This window comes from Oryzias latipes, chromosome 9 (assembly GCF_002234675.1).
Source record: "Oryzias latipes chromosome 9, ASM223467v1".
NCBI classification, from domain to species: Eukaryota; Metazoa; Chordata; class Actinopteri; order Beloniformes; family Adrianichthyidae; genus Oryzias; species Oryzias latipes.
The window spans coordinates 27,695,468-27,709,883 of NC_019867.2; the positions used below are offsets into that span (position 1 = coordinate 27,695,468).

A 14,416-nucleotide genomic window follows, 5' to 3' on the forward strand; every position below is an offset into this window, starting at 1 on the left:
GAAAATCGCCTGGGTGTGAACACAAAAAACGTGGCGAAAAACGCTGGCGAATAACGCCTGGCGAATATTCGTCCCGGTGTGTACGGGCCTTTAACATCACACAAAGTAAAAGGATCATTTTAAAAAGCATTTATAAACACAACATTTGAGCAGTTTAAAAAAAAGTATAAAAATGACCTCACGTTACAAGGACTAATGTTTTTTTAGGCACAGGTTAAGGTTTATTTGACCTTTTTTTCAACAACAAAAAATATCATCCATATAAGCTTTTTGCTTGCAGAGTCTTTGAATCTGGACCAAACGTGTCCTCATCTGCCTAAAAGGAACCTCTGGCCATTCAGCTCTGTTTGGCACACTGAGGTTATCTGCTTTCTCAGACATCCCCACAGTGTTTTTTACATTGGTCCTGTACCTTCTTTGATTTGTGTTGTCTTGTAGTTATGCCACTAGAGGGGAGTATGGCTCTGTACAAATGCATTGTAGAAGTACCAGATTATTTGAAAGAATGACTGGGGGAGCCGATGAATTCCAAATGTACCACCAAGACACCGTTCAGTCGTTCCGTTTCACTCCACATTTTTCCAGTAACATTGGTTTAATGCAATTATTAGTTGGTGCATTTTTTTCTTCATATTGCTTATTGATTCGGGGTGTGCATAGATCCGTTAGATGATTGCCTCATACAAGGAACCATTTTTCTCAGAGCTCTGCCTGCCTTCCCTTCCTCCCACCCCCCACCCTCTCAGTGTTCCAAGGCCACCTCAACGCAGTCTCAATGGATGAGAAGCACTCTGAAAACCTGAGGCATCCGAAAAACTCCCTTGCTCTGCTCCCAGCTCTCTCTCCAAGGCTCCTTTCTGGGGTGCGGAAATCAGAATGCAGGATTTCAGCTCAGACAATGGCAAAATCCATAAGCCTCGCATGCTGAGCTTTTTTGTGCTCGCCTCTGTGAAACTGCGTAGACTCTGCCAAACAGTTAACGGCACTGAAAGCAGTTTGTTTTGTGTGGCAATGAATGGTCATTTTCAAGTGTATATGGCTTTGAGTCTGCAGGTTAGGATAGAGTGGGTGAGTGCTGCTGACGCTGACACAAGGGGAACTCTGTTTCAGGTGGTGAACGGCCCCATGGATGTTGTGAAGAGTATTGACAGAATGGTGACCCACCTGAGCCCTCACTTGATGTCGCAGACCGATCAGCTGACCATTACCAGCCCCAACATTAGTGAGTTACACCAAAATGTCTGCAACACAAATATTTAGTGCTGGAATTTTCTTCTAAAGTGAAATTATATCTGGCCAGACCCTGGTTTCTGCCATTGAGGAAACAAAGAAAAGCAAATATATAAATAAAAAATACAGTTATGTAACTGTTGGTCTTTAGAAAGTGAACAATGGTGAGGAAAATTGCAATATTACAGTAAGAGACTCTCAGTGACATGTTCAAGAATGTGTTTGATTAGAATGCACCATGCATTTACGTCAAAGACCAAAGATTTTATAGGGTTGTCATTTTTTGACTGGAGCCTAAAAACTGGTCATTGTTTAGTTTATTGATTAGCTAATTCAATCTGCTACTAGATAACGCACTTGTGTAATCAGATAATTAACCTATTTACATGTTCAAAAACATCTGATAACTTAAAGTTACCGATAATCAGATAACGGCAAATGAGCTGATCTAGAGTTCACAAGTGCCTATAAATCTTTACAAATACTTTGCTTTGCTTTTTGTGTTTTAGTCAATTCGTTTTTTGGTCGGTTGAGAATTGTGTAGTGTATACGTATTTAACGTAGTTTATACACAATAATCACAGGTTGTGAGTGATTTTTGTGAGAGGCATATGCCAATGTGTGGCTTCCCTCTTATGTCCGCATACTGTATATCTAACTGACTTTTTACCCATGTACCATTGATGTATAACTGTGTATACGGATACAATTAAAATCAAGTAATTGATGCGCAAATCACTAATGAATTAAACAGCCCAATAATCATGCAAGGTTCATGTTCTTCGTTGATTTACGTGTTCTTTGCATAGTTTATTCGTACTTCTTCCGCGGTTTTAACGTGGTTCATTCGTGATATATCTGTGAAAATTTCACATAAAGAACTACGACTTTTTCCACGTATTTTCATGTATGACCAATTTCTATCCGCGCAACATGGGCAAAATATACATGGCTGTTGGCCTTTACACTGTAGCTCTGTAAATCAGGGTCCACTCTTCTGCCATTTTTCATTAATACTCCAAAATGAGAGTTTGATACTTTAGTTAGTTTGTTTTCCACTTATGCTGTGACTGGATGATGCCTATTTTATATATTGTTTCTGTTTAATTTTCTTCGTTTGCATTTATAGTGTAAAAAAATCAATATGTAGATAAATATGTATACATGCAACAAATAATTTGATAATTGAGGAGAATTCCAAGTGTTTCAATTTCAAAATCTCACAATTTATATAATCTGGTTAAGATTATTTGTTGCTAACTGCATAATAGTCAAATAATCTGATAAATACATCGGATAATTTTTACATATTTATTTGAGCACAGACTTTTGGCTGTAATCTTAGGGATAGTCGACTAAGACACCTTGATTTTCTCCTATTGATATATACTTTATCTGATGTACTGTAGCTGTTTGATTAAGACCTCCCCCCACACACACACATACACACGCACACACACATACAGAAAAAGACAGAACGTCATGGTGAAACCTAGAACATCAGCTTACAAACCGGTCATCTGAGCTCTCTCAGATATATTCAACATTCACGCCTTAATGAAAGGAAAAACACTGAAAACAGGGCATCATGAGAAAATTCCAAAGTTTGGACCACATCTGACACAAAAATGATTTTAAGATCACATTTTCCCAAAACATCCTGTGCATCTCCAACACTGAGAAAAAAATTCTGTTGACTTATGAGACAAGATGTGTTTCCTACTTGGACCAAGTCAGTTCAAACCAGTTAAAACCAGTTTAAAAATGATCAAAACAATAAGAGAGAAATACTTTGCATCACAAAATCTTTGAGGTTTTTCAATGTATCTATGCAAAAGTGTTTGTCTCCAGTTTATTATGATCCCAACTACCAAGTGCTACAACTTTTGTTTTGTTGTTTTCCACCTTTTTGTTTAGACCTTTTTCTACACCATATTCACCCACAATTGTGTTTGGTGTTTTTTTTTTCTTTTTAGAAAAGACTCTTTGATAAGAAATCTTTCTCTTTTGAAGAGGCTGGCACATTTGTAAAGAATAAGCAGCAGGCAATGTAAGTTGTGCCCATGAAAAATTACCCAAATGCAGTCTGAAATGGTCTGAAATAAGAAGACATTTTGTCGGTATCACAATTAATTTGTTTAAAGGTCCTGTGCCATTCAACATCTACTTTTTGAGCATTCCTCTACTTCTAAGCATTCCTCTAAAAACCTATACTCTGAGCACCAGCCCCTCCCGATCCACCAAAACGACTGAGTCCTCACATTATGATGTCACAAATTGGCGTCATAATGCTTTCATTAGTACACCACTTTTTAAAATGGTGAGGAATAAATAGGAGTTTTAATGAAAAGAAGCAGAGAGGAAAGGCAGAATTTAACAGGGGATGTTAGATGGGGGTCTTACTGACAAGTGGAGGGCTTGGATATACAGTACAGGTGTCATTTCCCACAGGAGTTTAGTGAGATTGAAATCAGAACTGTTGCATGCCATTCTAACCACTCTAATGTGTTATCATTCTCAAAGAATGATAACACAACACCAGCACAAACAGGCCTGATGGTGAAAATCACTGAGGGCCTACAAGACCAGAAGTGTAATAGTCCTGTGCTAAATGTGATCTATATGCAGCGGGCAAAAAGTTATTTATTGGGCACTGATTCTACAATTTGTCCTAGTTAAAAAAGATGAGAAAGATCTGTAATGATCACCATAGATACAGTGGAGGAAACAAGTATTTGATCCCTGCTGATTTTTTTGGTTTGCCCACCTAGAAAGAAATGGACAGTCTGTCATCCTGTCATTTGAACAGCGACAGATAGAAAATCAAGAAATCAACTTTAAAGAATTTATATTAATTTATATGCATTTTTTGAGGCAAATATGCTTTGATCCCCTAGTAACCATTGTAAGTTCTAGTTAAAATCTCCCAATCAACCTGTGACCTGAATTGAAGACACCTGTTTGAACTAATCACCTGTAGAAAAGACACCTATAAACAGAATCAGTCAGACTCCAAACTAACATGGAAAGACTCTCTCTAACATGGAAAGACTAAAGAGTTTTGAGCAGATTTAAGGAAGAAGATTGCGGACCTGCACAAGACCGGAATGGAACTACAAAACCATCAGTAAGAAGGTGGAAGTTAAGGTGACAACTGTTGGTGCAATTGTGCCAAAATACAAGAACGTGAGCATCAATCTACCTTTAGGTCAGGGGCTCCAAACCAGATCTGACCTGGTAGGGTTTCCATGATCATAAGAACAGTGAGAAATAAAAACAACACAGCAGGAGTTGTCAAAGAAGCTGGATGCACAAGAAAACCATTGGAAATACTTAATGGTTTAACATCCAGCAGTGCTAGCAAAGAAACCCTGCAAAAGAAGTCACATGTGCAGACCTGTCGGAAGTTTGCCAATGAACACCTTCGTAAGTTAGCGAGTGATTGGGAGAAGGTGCTGTGGTCAGATCAGACCAACATAGAGCCCTTTGGCATCTACTTAACCTGTCATGTTTGGAGGAAGAGAAATGCTGTCTCTGACCCCAAAAACACCATCCCCAATATCAAGCATGGAGGTGGAAACATTGTGCTTCGGGCTGTTTTTTTGCATAGGGTTACTTCACCGTGTGGACGGGAGGATGGACAGAGCCATGTACCATCGAATTCTGAGTGAGAACCTCCTTCCCTCCACCAGGAGGCTTAAAATGGCTGCTGGATGGTTCTTCCAACAGAATAATGACCCAAAACATTTAGCCAATGAAACCAAAGAATGACTGAAAAAGAACCAAATCAAGGACATGGAGTGGTCCAGCCAGTTTCTGGACCTCAATCCAACCTATGGAGAGAGCTGAAGCTCAGAGTTACTAAGCAACAGCCACTAAATCTGAATTTTTAAGAAATCATTTGTAATGAAGAGTAGACCAAATTCCTCCCGATTTGTCCAGAGACCTGATCATCAACTAAAAGAAATTTCTGACCGTGCTGTAAATAAGGGTTTTGGTACAAAGTATTAAGACTTTTGGCGAGAGAGTTATCATTTACCTCAGTAAAACACAAATACATACTCCTTGAAGAGGATTTCATGATTTTCTTTGTGATTTTCTATTTGTTGAAATGAACTTACTATTAGGGTGACAGACTGTCAATGTCTTTTTAAGTGGCCAAAACTGCAAAATCAGCAAGGGGTCAAATACTTATTTCCTCCACTGTTTTAGGGAGTAGAGTGAGGCACAACAAATATGCTTTATATATATTTAGAGGTGAAAAAGAATGGCAGCATGAAAGACGCTCCTTACTGTTATTGGTCCTCTATTGGTTTGTTAGGTACTGCTGAGCTTTGCAGCGTCACAAGTGATGACCTCAGAACTAAAGAAAGTGGCAATGAAAAATTCACCTTTAGCCTTTGGGTTTATTTATCAGGAACAAACAGATAAACTATATATTTGAACAAACAGTTCACAAAAATGACTCCAAACAGACTAACACTAAAAGTTAATGTGATGACGTAACAAATGTCTTTGACCTTCAAACCTGCATCTCATAGTAGTGACAGACAAAAAATATGTCCCATTTGTCAATGATGCACACATCACAATTTCAACTTTAGATCATAAAATGCAATATTTTTTTGTTATTTTCTTTTTAGGTTATTTTTAAACTTTAGTTGTTTCAGCAAGGCCTGAGATTAAATTGTCTGTATTTACTTTGTTCCACCGGCAAAAAAGTCCCCACCAGAATGAAAAAAGATAATAATAATTTTGAATTGATTTGATTAAAATAAAACCTCTCAAAACAAATAACAGATGACCAACAGAGCTATGTTACAAGCCTGTTCTTACTAAGGAAATTTAGCAGAACCTTTAAACAGCCAAGGTGTTTAAACCGCTAGACACTATGACTAGATAGATCCAAAAGGAAACCACAGAAGAGAAAAATACAATTAAAATAATTAAATAATAAAAAACAAAAATAAATAAACAGAACTTGAACCCTCTTACTGACTGATAAAATGCTTTTAATCAGGCTCTTTTTTAGTCCTAAACTAATGTTGTTATTCATTCATTCATCCATCTTCTAAACTCGTTTTGTCCCATTCGGGGTCACGGGGCTGCCGGAGGTCATGCCGGGGATGTTAATGACATCTTGAAATAAAATAAATAAACACCAAAACCTAAATCTCTTAAAACAGCTCATTGTTTCATGTATCTGAATCCGTATCTTTACAGCAATTAACAAAGGTTTGCCGGTGTGGAAAAAGAGATTTTTTTTTTAAGTGTGAAATAATGAAGCAAACCATTCAAGAAGCTTTGTAGACCAAGGTTGTGCTGCTATGTTGTTAAAAGTAGAGCTAAAGCTAGTGTCCCCACATCGATTCATGTTTGTTTGTTTGTTTGAAAATGAATAAGGCAGAAGACTTATTTGAATTATATCACTTGAGCTGATTTAATAATTGTTGTTCAATAATTGTGTATTCGAGACTTTACCATTTAAACAGTTTAAATAAAATGAGGAAAGTTGTAATTTAATAACTATTTAATTTATGGAAAAGTGTAAGCATCTTTTAATGAAACCCCCAAATCAGCTTGAAACCTTATTTCCCTTTTTTTCTACAGACTTTCAAATGTTTTTACTAGTACTTACTGTTTTTATATTATTTTATATAGGGCTGATTCTAATTTCATTTTTGCTCATAGTTTTGTTATTCCAGGTTCTCTGCTGTTTTTCTTCAAATGCTTCTCTAGAAAACAACAAAAAATTAGAAGTTATGAAAATATTGTATCTTCATATCTCCACACCCTGCTGCGGCATCTGGCTCTGACATCATTTCAGTTTTGTTATTCAAATTTGTGCACAAGGTGTCCTTTAAAATGTCAGACATGTTTAGACTGTGCAGCCAGCAGTCAGCTATCTGAAATGTTAGCCAGCAGCTTTATTATAGATGTGTTTTTGTTATGGATGCACCATCTCTTGGTGTGGGCAACAGTTTCTTTTTCTTTCTTTTTTTTTTTTTTTTTGGTTATTCTATCAGTAAGAACACCCACCGGCTGAATATATGTTTACTTTTTGAGATTTTCTTCCAAATGTTTTGTCAATTTAGTAAAACCTTTAGGTGGTGTTAAGGTAATTGCAATAGTTATTTATAGTGGAACACAAGCTCAAAGACCTTTAATTTATATTTTGGGCCTCTTAGCACTTGACTCTACTGGTAAATGTAAGAACACACTTTAAAAGTGCTTCAGAAAACTTTCAAACAGACTCCTAAAGCTACTCTACTCTTTTCATGGGCAGAAGGAATTTAGTTTTTGTCTCTTTTGCTGTTCATAAACCTGCGTCGTGGCAGTGAATGTCTGCATTCTGCTCTCCTGCGCTTTCAGAGTTGGAACTGCAACAGCAGAAGCTTCAGGAGGGAAGCAAAGTATCAAGCTTCTGCGGACCTGACACTGAAAGCCACGCTCATCTCGACTGTATTTCTGTGCCACCTCAGAAAATACAGGATCTCCATAGCAACGGTATAGTTTGACACAAACACCAATCATCTGCCACTGTGAGCTCTGTCAGGAACCACTTATTCAGACTTAATTCTTCTGACTGAACACTGGGGACAATGCAGAGAAACGGATTTGTGAATGTTAGGCATGTATTCACCTATTTACTCGCTCAAGGTCCCACTGTAAAGTGCAGAGGCGGCACATTGTTTTGCAACAACACTTCACAGTGAACACTAAGTGATCCTTTCTGAAGAGCATTTCTCCTAGAACTGTTTTCTTTGGCTGCATGATTTGAGGTAAAAAAAAGAAAAATTCACCCAGCTGTTGTGTTGAAATTGCAGGGTTCTATAAAATCACCTTGGTCAACACGTGGTACGGCTCTCTGCGGCCTCTATTCAATCCAGAGGAGAACATCACTATGGTGCCCACCGTCACTGACGGAAGCCAAAGGTAACATTTAAGCACGCACAGGGGTCTCTGTTAGCTTACAGAAAACTATAAACCACAAAAGATCTTTTTAATATGACTGTCAGATAACTTTTACACTCTTTGCTGTCTCTTTAGTATTTTTGAGTCCTTCCATTCAAGCACATTAGCTAATGTAATGATAAGCGGCTGAAATGAGCTTCCTCTGTAGGGTGGCTGGGTGCCCCCTTAGAGATTCGCTGAGAAGCTCAGTCACCTGAAGTGAGCTCATAGTAGAACCGCATCTCCACATTGAGAAGAACCAGTTGAGGTGGTTCAGGCGTCTGGTCCGGATGCCTTCTAGACCAGTGTTTTTCAACCTTTTTTGAGCCAAGGCACACTTTATCCTTGACAAAAAATCCCGCGGCACACCAGCAACCAAAAATTTAAAAAAGGAGAAACTCATAGTCTTTATTGTCCTCTGCAATCTCACGTGCATTTTTGTGATAATTGTGGCAGAAAAAGCTGGAAGTTGCAGCTGTTCTTTCTAAAAGATGTAATAAAAGTTAAGTTAGTTTTCAGTAATAATTTTCAACTAAATTATTTGACATTTTACCCTGGTAGTTGTTTTTCCCTTCAGTTTATTAGCATGCTATTTTATGTAACCTCACAAAAAAACAAATATGTTCTTTCCAAAGAACATATTTGTTTGTTTATATTATTTTATATTATTTTACCTTATATTATTTTATTTTATATTTTTCATATTATTTTCAGTGTTGGTGCAAAGGCAACTGTAATTGTTTGAACATTTATATGATCAACATATGTTATATAAAATTTACACAAAAAGACTAGCATTATATTGATGTTTTCTGTAGCTACACAAAAAGTGAACATGTTGAAGTTTTGTTAGTTTTTCTCTTCTCTTAATCAAAGATGAAGTATGGCGGGACTTTTCCGAAAACAGAGCTGAAGCTCCGGGTAAATCGCCGTACCGCCAATCCTATCAAAGTGTCTTTAATAGAATCAAATTAACACAAAGAAAAAATTATTTTATGATCTTTCATAATCCTAACTACTCAGTGTTTTATCAGGGCCTGTTTGGATGAACACAGAGCTGATATCTTGGTGTTGGTAAATGTTTTTAGATCAGTGTATGGATAATTTCCCATGGTACACCTGACCATATCTCACACTGGTTGAAAAACACGGTAACAAAAGAAAATGAGATGTACGATTGTAGTTTTAGGATTTTCTAACACAGGGAAATTTAATTTTGGCAGACCCTGCAATGGACTGGCAGACCCTGCTTTTACCTGATAGTAGCTGGATAGGTCTTATCGTCCCCGTGATCCCGCATGGGAATTAAACGAAAACAGAAAAAGGATTGGATGGGAAAAGGAATTCTGCACATTTAAAATCTGTTTGGTAAAATGTCAAACTACAAGCTGTCCCAACTGGATTTGAGGGAGGAAACATGTGATCCAGACAGAGAAAAAGGTCTATGAAAGAAGCAAAAACTGATGCACACCGGGCTTCATTACTGGTGGAGGGGTGTTGTTTCTCCTGCCTCCTGTTCCTGTGAAAGAATCCTTTGAAACAATCCTTTGTTCTCAAGATCGATAAAGATATTTTCCCTTTTTCATGTTATGGTCATTTTATTTTTGTTATTTTTTACGTTTGCCTTCATTTTTGCACTTATTTAGTATTTCTGTTGTTTAAAGCATCCTGTACCAGAAAACTTAGTTCAGATTGCAATCTTTTACGATGAGCAGCACACTTTTCCAATCCATATTTCAGAGTTTTTTCAATGTAAATTTCACAAGTTCTGTCACGCATGCTTGCTCCCCAGACTTGGGTGAGTGGTGAATATTTTTTCTTACTTTGTTTTGCTAGATGTTCTATCAGAGGGGTAAAGAAAAAAACTGTTAAACCTGTTTCTATGTTGTTTATTGTACACAGTAAACTGAGTGTTAATAGTTTGTATTTTTTTGAACAATAGTTTTTATCCTTAGGACTCCAGGATGTACCAAAAGGTCAGGCATTCAGGAATCAGTCATTTGAGGTTTCAGGATTCAGCTTGTTCTAAAAGTAACACAAAGTTTCCACAATCATTCCAGTGTGTGAAGCAAACTGTGTCTCTTTACTTTTTCTCACACCTTGACTCTTCTGCCTTCTATGGAGTCCACACATTCACTTTTAAACAAACATTCTTGTCCCAGCTAATGATCCCTCTAAGTTCTTTTTTCCGACCTATGACACGGCTTTCCCAGAAATTGAGAAATATCCTGAATAGTCAACTCTGAAACTATATTCACACCGGGCATGTGACGCATGTTCAAGAACGCAGTAAAAGAACATTCTTGAATGCACGTTTAGCATATGGTGTTTACTTCTTTTTCTTTTGCTACTGTTTACTAGCCCATATCCGCCCCCTGCAATTGGATGAGAATTGGTGTGAAATCTATCAAATATCACTATGAATCAATTTTTAAACAATTGGCATTTTTCTTGATTTAAAAGGGCACGTGATCCGTTCATCCGTCTTATCCGTCTAGATGACCCAACTCCCAATGTTAAAGTGCCTAGGATAGCACAAGGGTTAAACATGTGCAAAGCCACATGTGAGCACCAGAGTTTTGAACACGAAAGCCCGAAAATGCAAATTTACGCCCGTTTACTTAGACTTTTCATTGAAAGCAGCTGCTTGAACGCGGAATACTGAGGGTGGTGTGACAGACCTTAACATTTATGTAATGCAAGTTTCTACATACAGAAATAACGTAAACAAACTTGATTGACTTGGATTGTAAACTGTTTTTTAATTCAAACACTCAAAGAAAAGTAACACACAAAAAAGACAAACAACAGCAATGAATATAAAGATATATCAACCATGGGATAATATTCATAAAATTGATTGGAAAATACACATATGTCTACATACACTAGTAAATAATTCAATTATTACCCGCAATCGTAAATAAACATGTTAGTTCTTTGGCATATAGTCCATTACAACAGTGTTTTTCAACCAGTGTGCCGCGGCACACTAGTGTGCCGTGGGAGATGATCAGGTGTGCCGTGGTAAATTGTCCTCATTACCTGATTTAACAACATTTTCCATCTCCAGGATATCAGCTCTTTGTTCATCCAAACAGGTCCTGATAAAACACTAAGAAATTAGCTATATGAAAGATCATAAAATACTTTTTCTTTGTGTTTATTTGATTCTATTAAAAACATTTTGATGAGAATGACGGTACCGCGATTTAGCAGCAACTAAAGCCGTTTACTGAAAAGTCCCGCCCCTTTAACTGTCTCCACCAATCATTCTTGGATTCTTAATCACATGTCATCAGACTGACCAATCAGAAGTGGTTAAAGTCTTCACTTCCTTGCTCTGAATTCTGCTGATAAAGTCGCTCAGTTCTAACAAAAATACCAGCTAAAGCTCGTCTTTAGCGGTGTAGATTTCCACAGAATCCGGTGTCAGACCGTGGAACAAGTGAAGAAAACCATGAAGCTCAGAGATGCTAGTCTTTCTGCGTTCGGCTGATTATTTAACTACATCTCCCATGATGCATTGGGTTAAAAGTGACAGCGTGAGCGTGTCGGCGCATGAGTCTCTCCTCTTAACGTCTTGAAACAACAGCGAACACAAATCAAAAAGTTTTTAAATCTTTTAACTTAGCTTTTATTACATCTATTAGAAAAAACAGCTGCAACTTCCAGCTTTTTCTGCCACAATTATCACAAAAATGCACGTGAGATCATGGAGGGACTGTGGATCAATACAGACTGTTTTTATCTTTTTTTTTTTTAATGCTGGTGTGCCGCGGGATTTTTGTCAAGATTAAAGTGTGCCGTGGCTCAAAAAAGGTTGAAAAACACTGCATTACATAATGAAGCAATTAAGTATTAAGATTGTCAAAAAGCATTAAATAGATTCCTTGAAAGGGAGGAAGCAACCTTATATAATCTCCCCCCTGCCTGTAAGATACCTCTTTTACATATTTGTGTTTGGGTAAACCCGCTTTAAACTTGTGTCGACCCCACCAGATATTTGGGAACTTTCCTGGGCTCTTCTGTCGTGTCCACCACTGTTCTGGGTGATGACCAGCCCGTTAGCATGGCCGTTAACTTCCAGCTCCAGCACAGAGTGGAGGTCAACACACTCCCTGTCAATCATCTTTTTTGAAGGTTTCTGAAGAGTTTCTGTCTGTTTCATCATACATATGGTGTGCTCTTATATGAAATAGAATTCTCTCGGCACGGTGTATGATCCAGTGTGTGCCTTCTGGGATTTTGATCTCAGGTGAGTCAGAAAGATCAAGCTCAACAACATTCCTGTGTGTATCAAGATCTTTCAAAACATGCTGTTTATGTCTAACAAGTCCAGAGACTGGTGGCTGGTGGAATACTAAAGGCTGCAAAGTTGTGTCCAGACATTATGGTCACACCGTGTGCTACTGCAACCACACCACCAACTTTGCTTTGCTGCTGCAAGTCTATGAAGCTCAGGTAATAGCTGTTACAATTTTGTGTACGCTTTTGATCAAACGGAATGTTCCACTATTTATATGTTAGATCCTTTCTGTGTGTGTGTGTGTGTGTGTGTGGGTTCCTTCATTTCTATTTTTTTTCTTTCAAAGAGGAGCCCAGAAAACGAAAAAGCTCTGCAGGTGCTGACGTTCATTGGCTGTGGAGTGTCTATGTGTGGCCTCCTCTTCACCTTCATCCTCTTCATTGCTGTGGGGTGAGTCACAAACATCGCAGAGTGCACTCTGAAAGCACCAAGGGTGAAAAGCATTTCACAAATCCCTGCCACAGTCTCATCAATAAATGAAAAAGGCGAACATTGTGCTCTGTAAATGTGTGAGCAATTCACTGCACTGCAGCAGTTTTATTTTTTATCAGATTCTGAGAAATACTGTAAAAGCATCACTCAACCTCTATGTTCTCTGCGTTCTTTCTTCTGTTCGTCTTTGCAGTGTCCCTAAGTCTGACCGCACCACAGTCCATAAGAACCTGATAGTTGCTCTTGGTGTTGCTGAGCTGCTTTTAATGTGCAGCGATTGGGCCTCTGACAACCGGGTGAGTTTCCATGTTTTTGTAAACTTGACCCACGTTTGCTGGAATTCTCACCACACCAATTAACATTTCCCCTGAATAGATGTGGATTCAAATGAACATATGTTCATTTAAGACACCTTTTTTTGCTACATTTGTGGTTTCTGTGGGGTTACAACACCCAGCCTTCTTTGTAAGATGATATATACCTTCTAGGAATTGAATAGATAAACAAAAAATTACCCAGCAGCTAAAGTTGTTTTTGACCAGAAATGACATGCATCACCCAAAACATAAAAATATGTTGTACAAGAGGCATCAATGAAAACGCTTCTATTTATATTTGAACCAAAAGTGAAGTGTGTAATTATTTACACTTTATGCAAACTGTCAAAGCTTTCTCGCTGCTCACAGGTTAGTGCATCATAGAGTGTATGCATTTTGGTTTGGTGTCCAAATCTACGGCTATGTCCGAATTCCCACCCTGACCACTAACTACTAAGACTATATAGGCTTACTCGCACTAGTCTAGTGCTCTGAATTTTAAAAGCAATTCGGACACCATGCTCACTGCTTTAATTTTTTTAAACTGCGGATATGACGTGATCTATTTCACGAAGTTAAAATCTAAATGATATGACAGTGGATGGTTAGTAAAAAAATACATTTAAATATTTTATTTTGGTAAAATTCGTTCCGATGCAATGCATTGTGGTCTACATTCGTCAATCTAGTGAGCATCGATGCACACTGGTTTTTCGCAGAGACTTCTGGGAAATTTCTAGGGCACTTGATTTTGGAGTTGTAGATTCGGACATCTCTACAAAATGACGACCGCGCTATACAGTGAGTAGGAAAGGAATTGGGACACAAAGTACAATTCCAAAATCCAGTGCCTTAGACATTTCCCAGAAGTCTCTACAAAAAACGAGTGTTTTACTATTGGCATAGATAGACCACAATGCATTGCGTTTGAATAATGTGTCGTTTGAAACAATGTTTGTAGATTTGCTCCTTTAAAACTCTGTTTCCAGTTCCTAAAGTGGAAGTACTGGTATAGATGCCTAATAAATCCTTACGTTTTAAAGCTTTTAACTTTAGAATTTATGTTTTAGTTGTGTTTTAAGTCTGTTGTATGACTTATGCTTTGTTTTTTACATTAACATTTGGACTTCGAGTCTGTAATAAATTATACTCCACTATTTATCCACGTTTTCAT

General features: G+C 37.7%; 1 protein-coding gene across 2 annotated transcripts in view; it reads left to right on the forward strand.

Moving 5' to 3' along the window:
- adgrd2 (adhesion G protein-coupled receptor D2) overlaps nt 1-14,416 on the forward strand; it is a 59,996-nt gene that overhangs the window by 14,358 nt on the left and 31,222 nt on the right. For both annotated transcript variants that reach the window (XM_011479603.3, XM_020706244.2), the window contains 8 exons: nt 1,111-1,222; nt 7,603-7,737; nt 8,058-8,166; nt 12,187-12,292; nt 12,387-12,442; nt 12,522-12,648; nt 12,780-12,883; nt 13,119-13,221. In XM_011479603.3, coding sequence (XP_011477905.1) covers nt 1,111-1,222; nt 7,603-7,737; nt 8,058-8,166; nt 12,187-12,292; nt 12,387-12,442; nt 12,522-12,648; nt 12,780-12,883; nt 13,119-13,221 — 852 coding nt within the window. The remainder of the gene's footprint in view (nt 1-1,110; nt 1,223-7,602; nt 7,738-8,057; nt 8,167-12,186; nt 12,293-12,386; nt 12,443-12,521; nt 12,649-12,779; nt 12,884-13,118; nt 13,222-14,416) is intronic.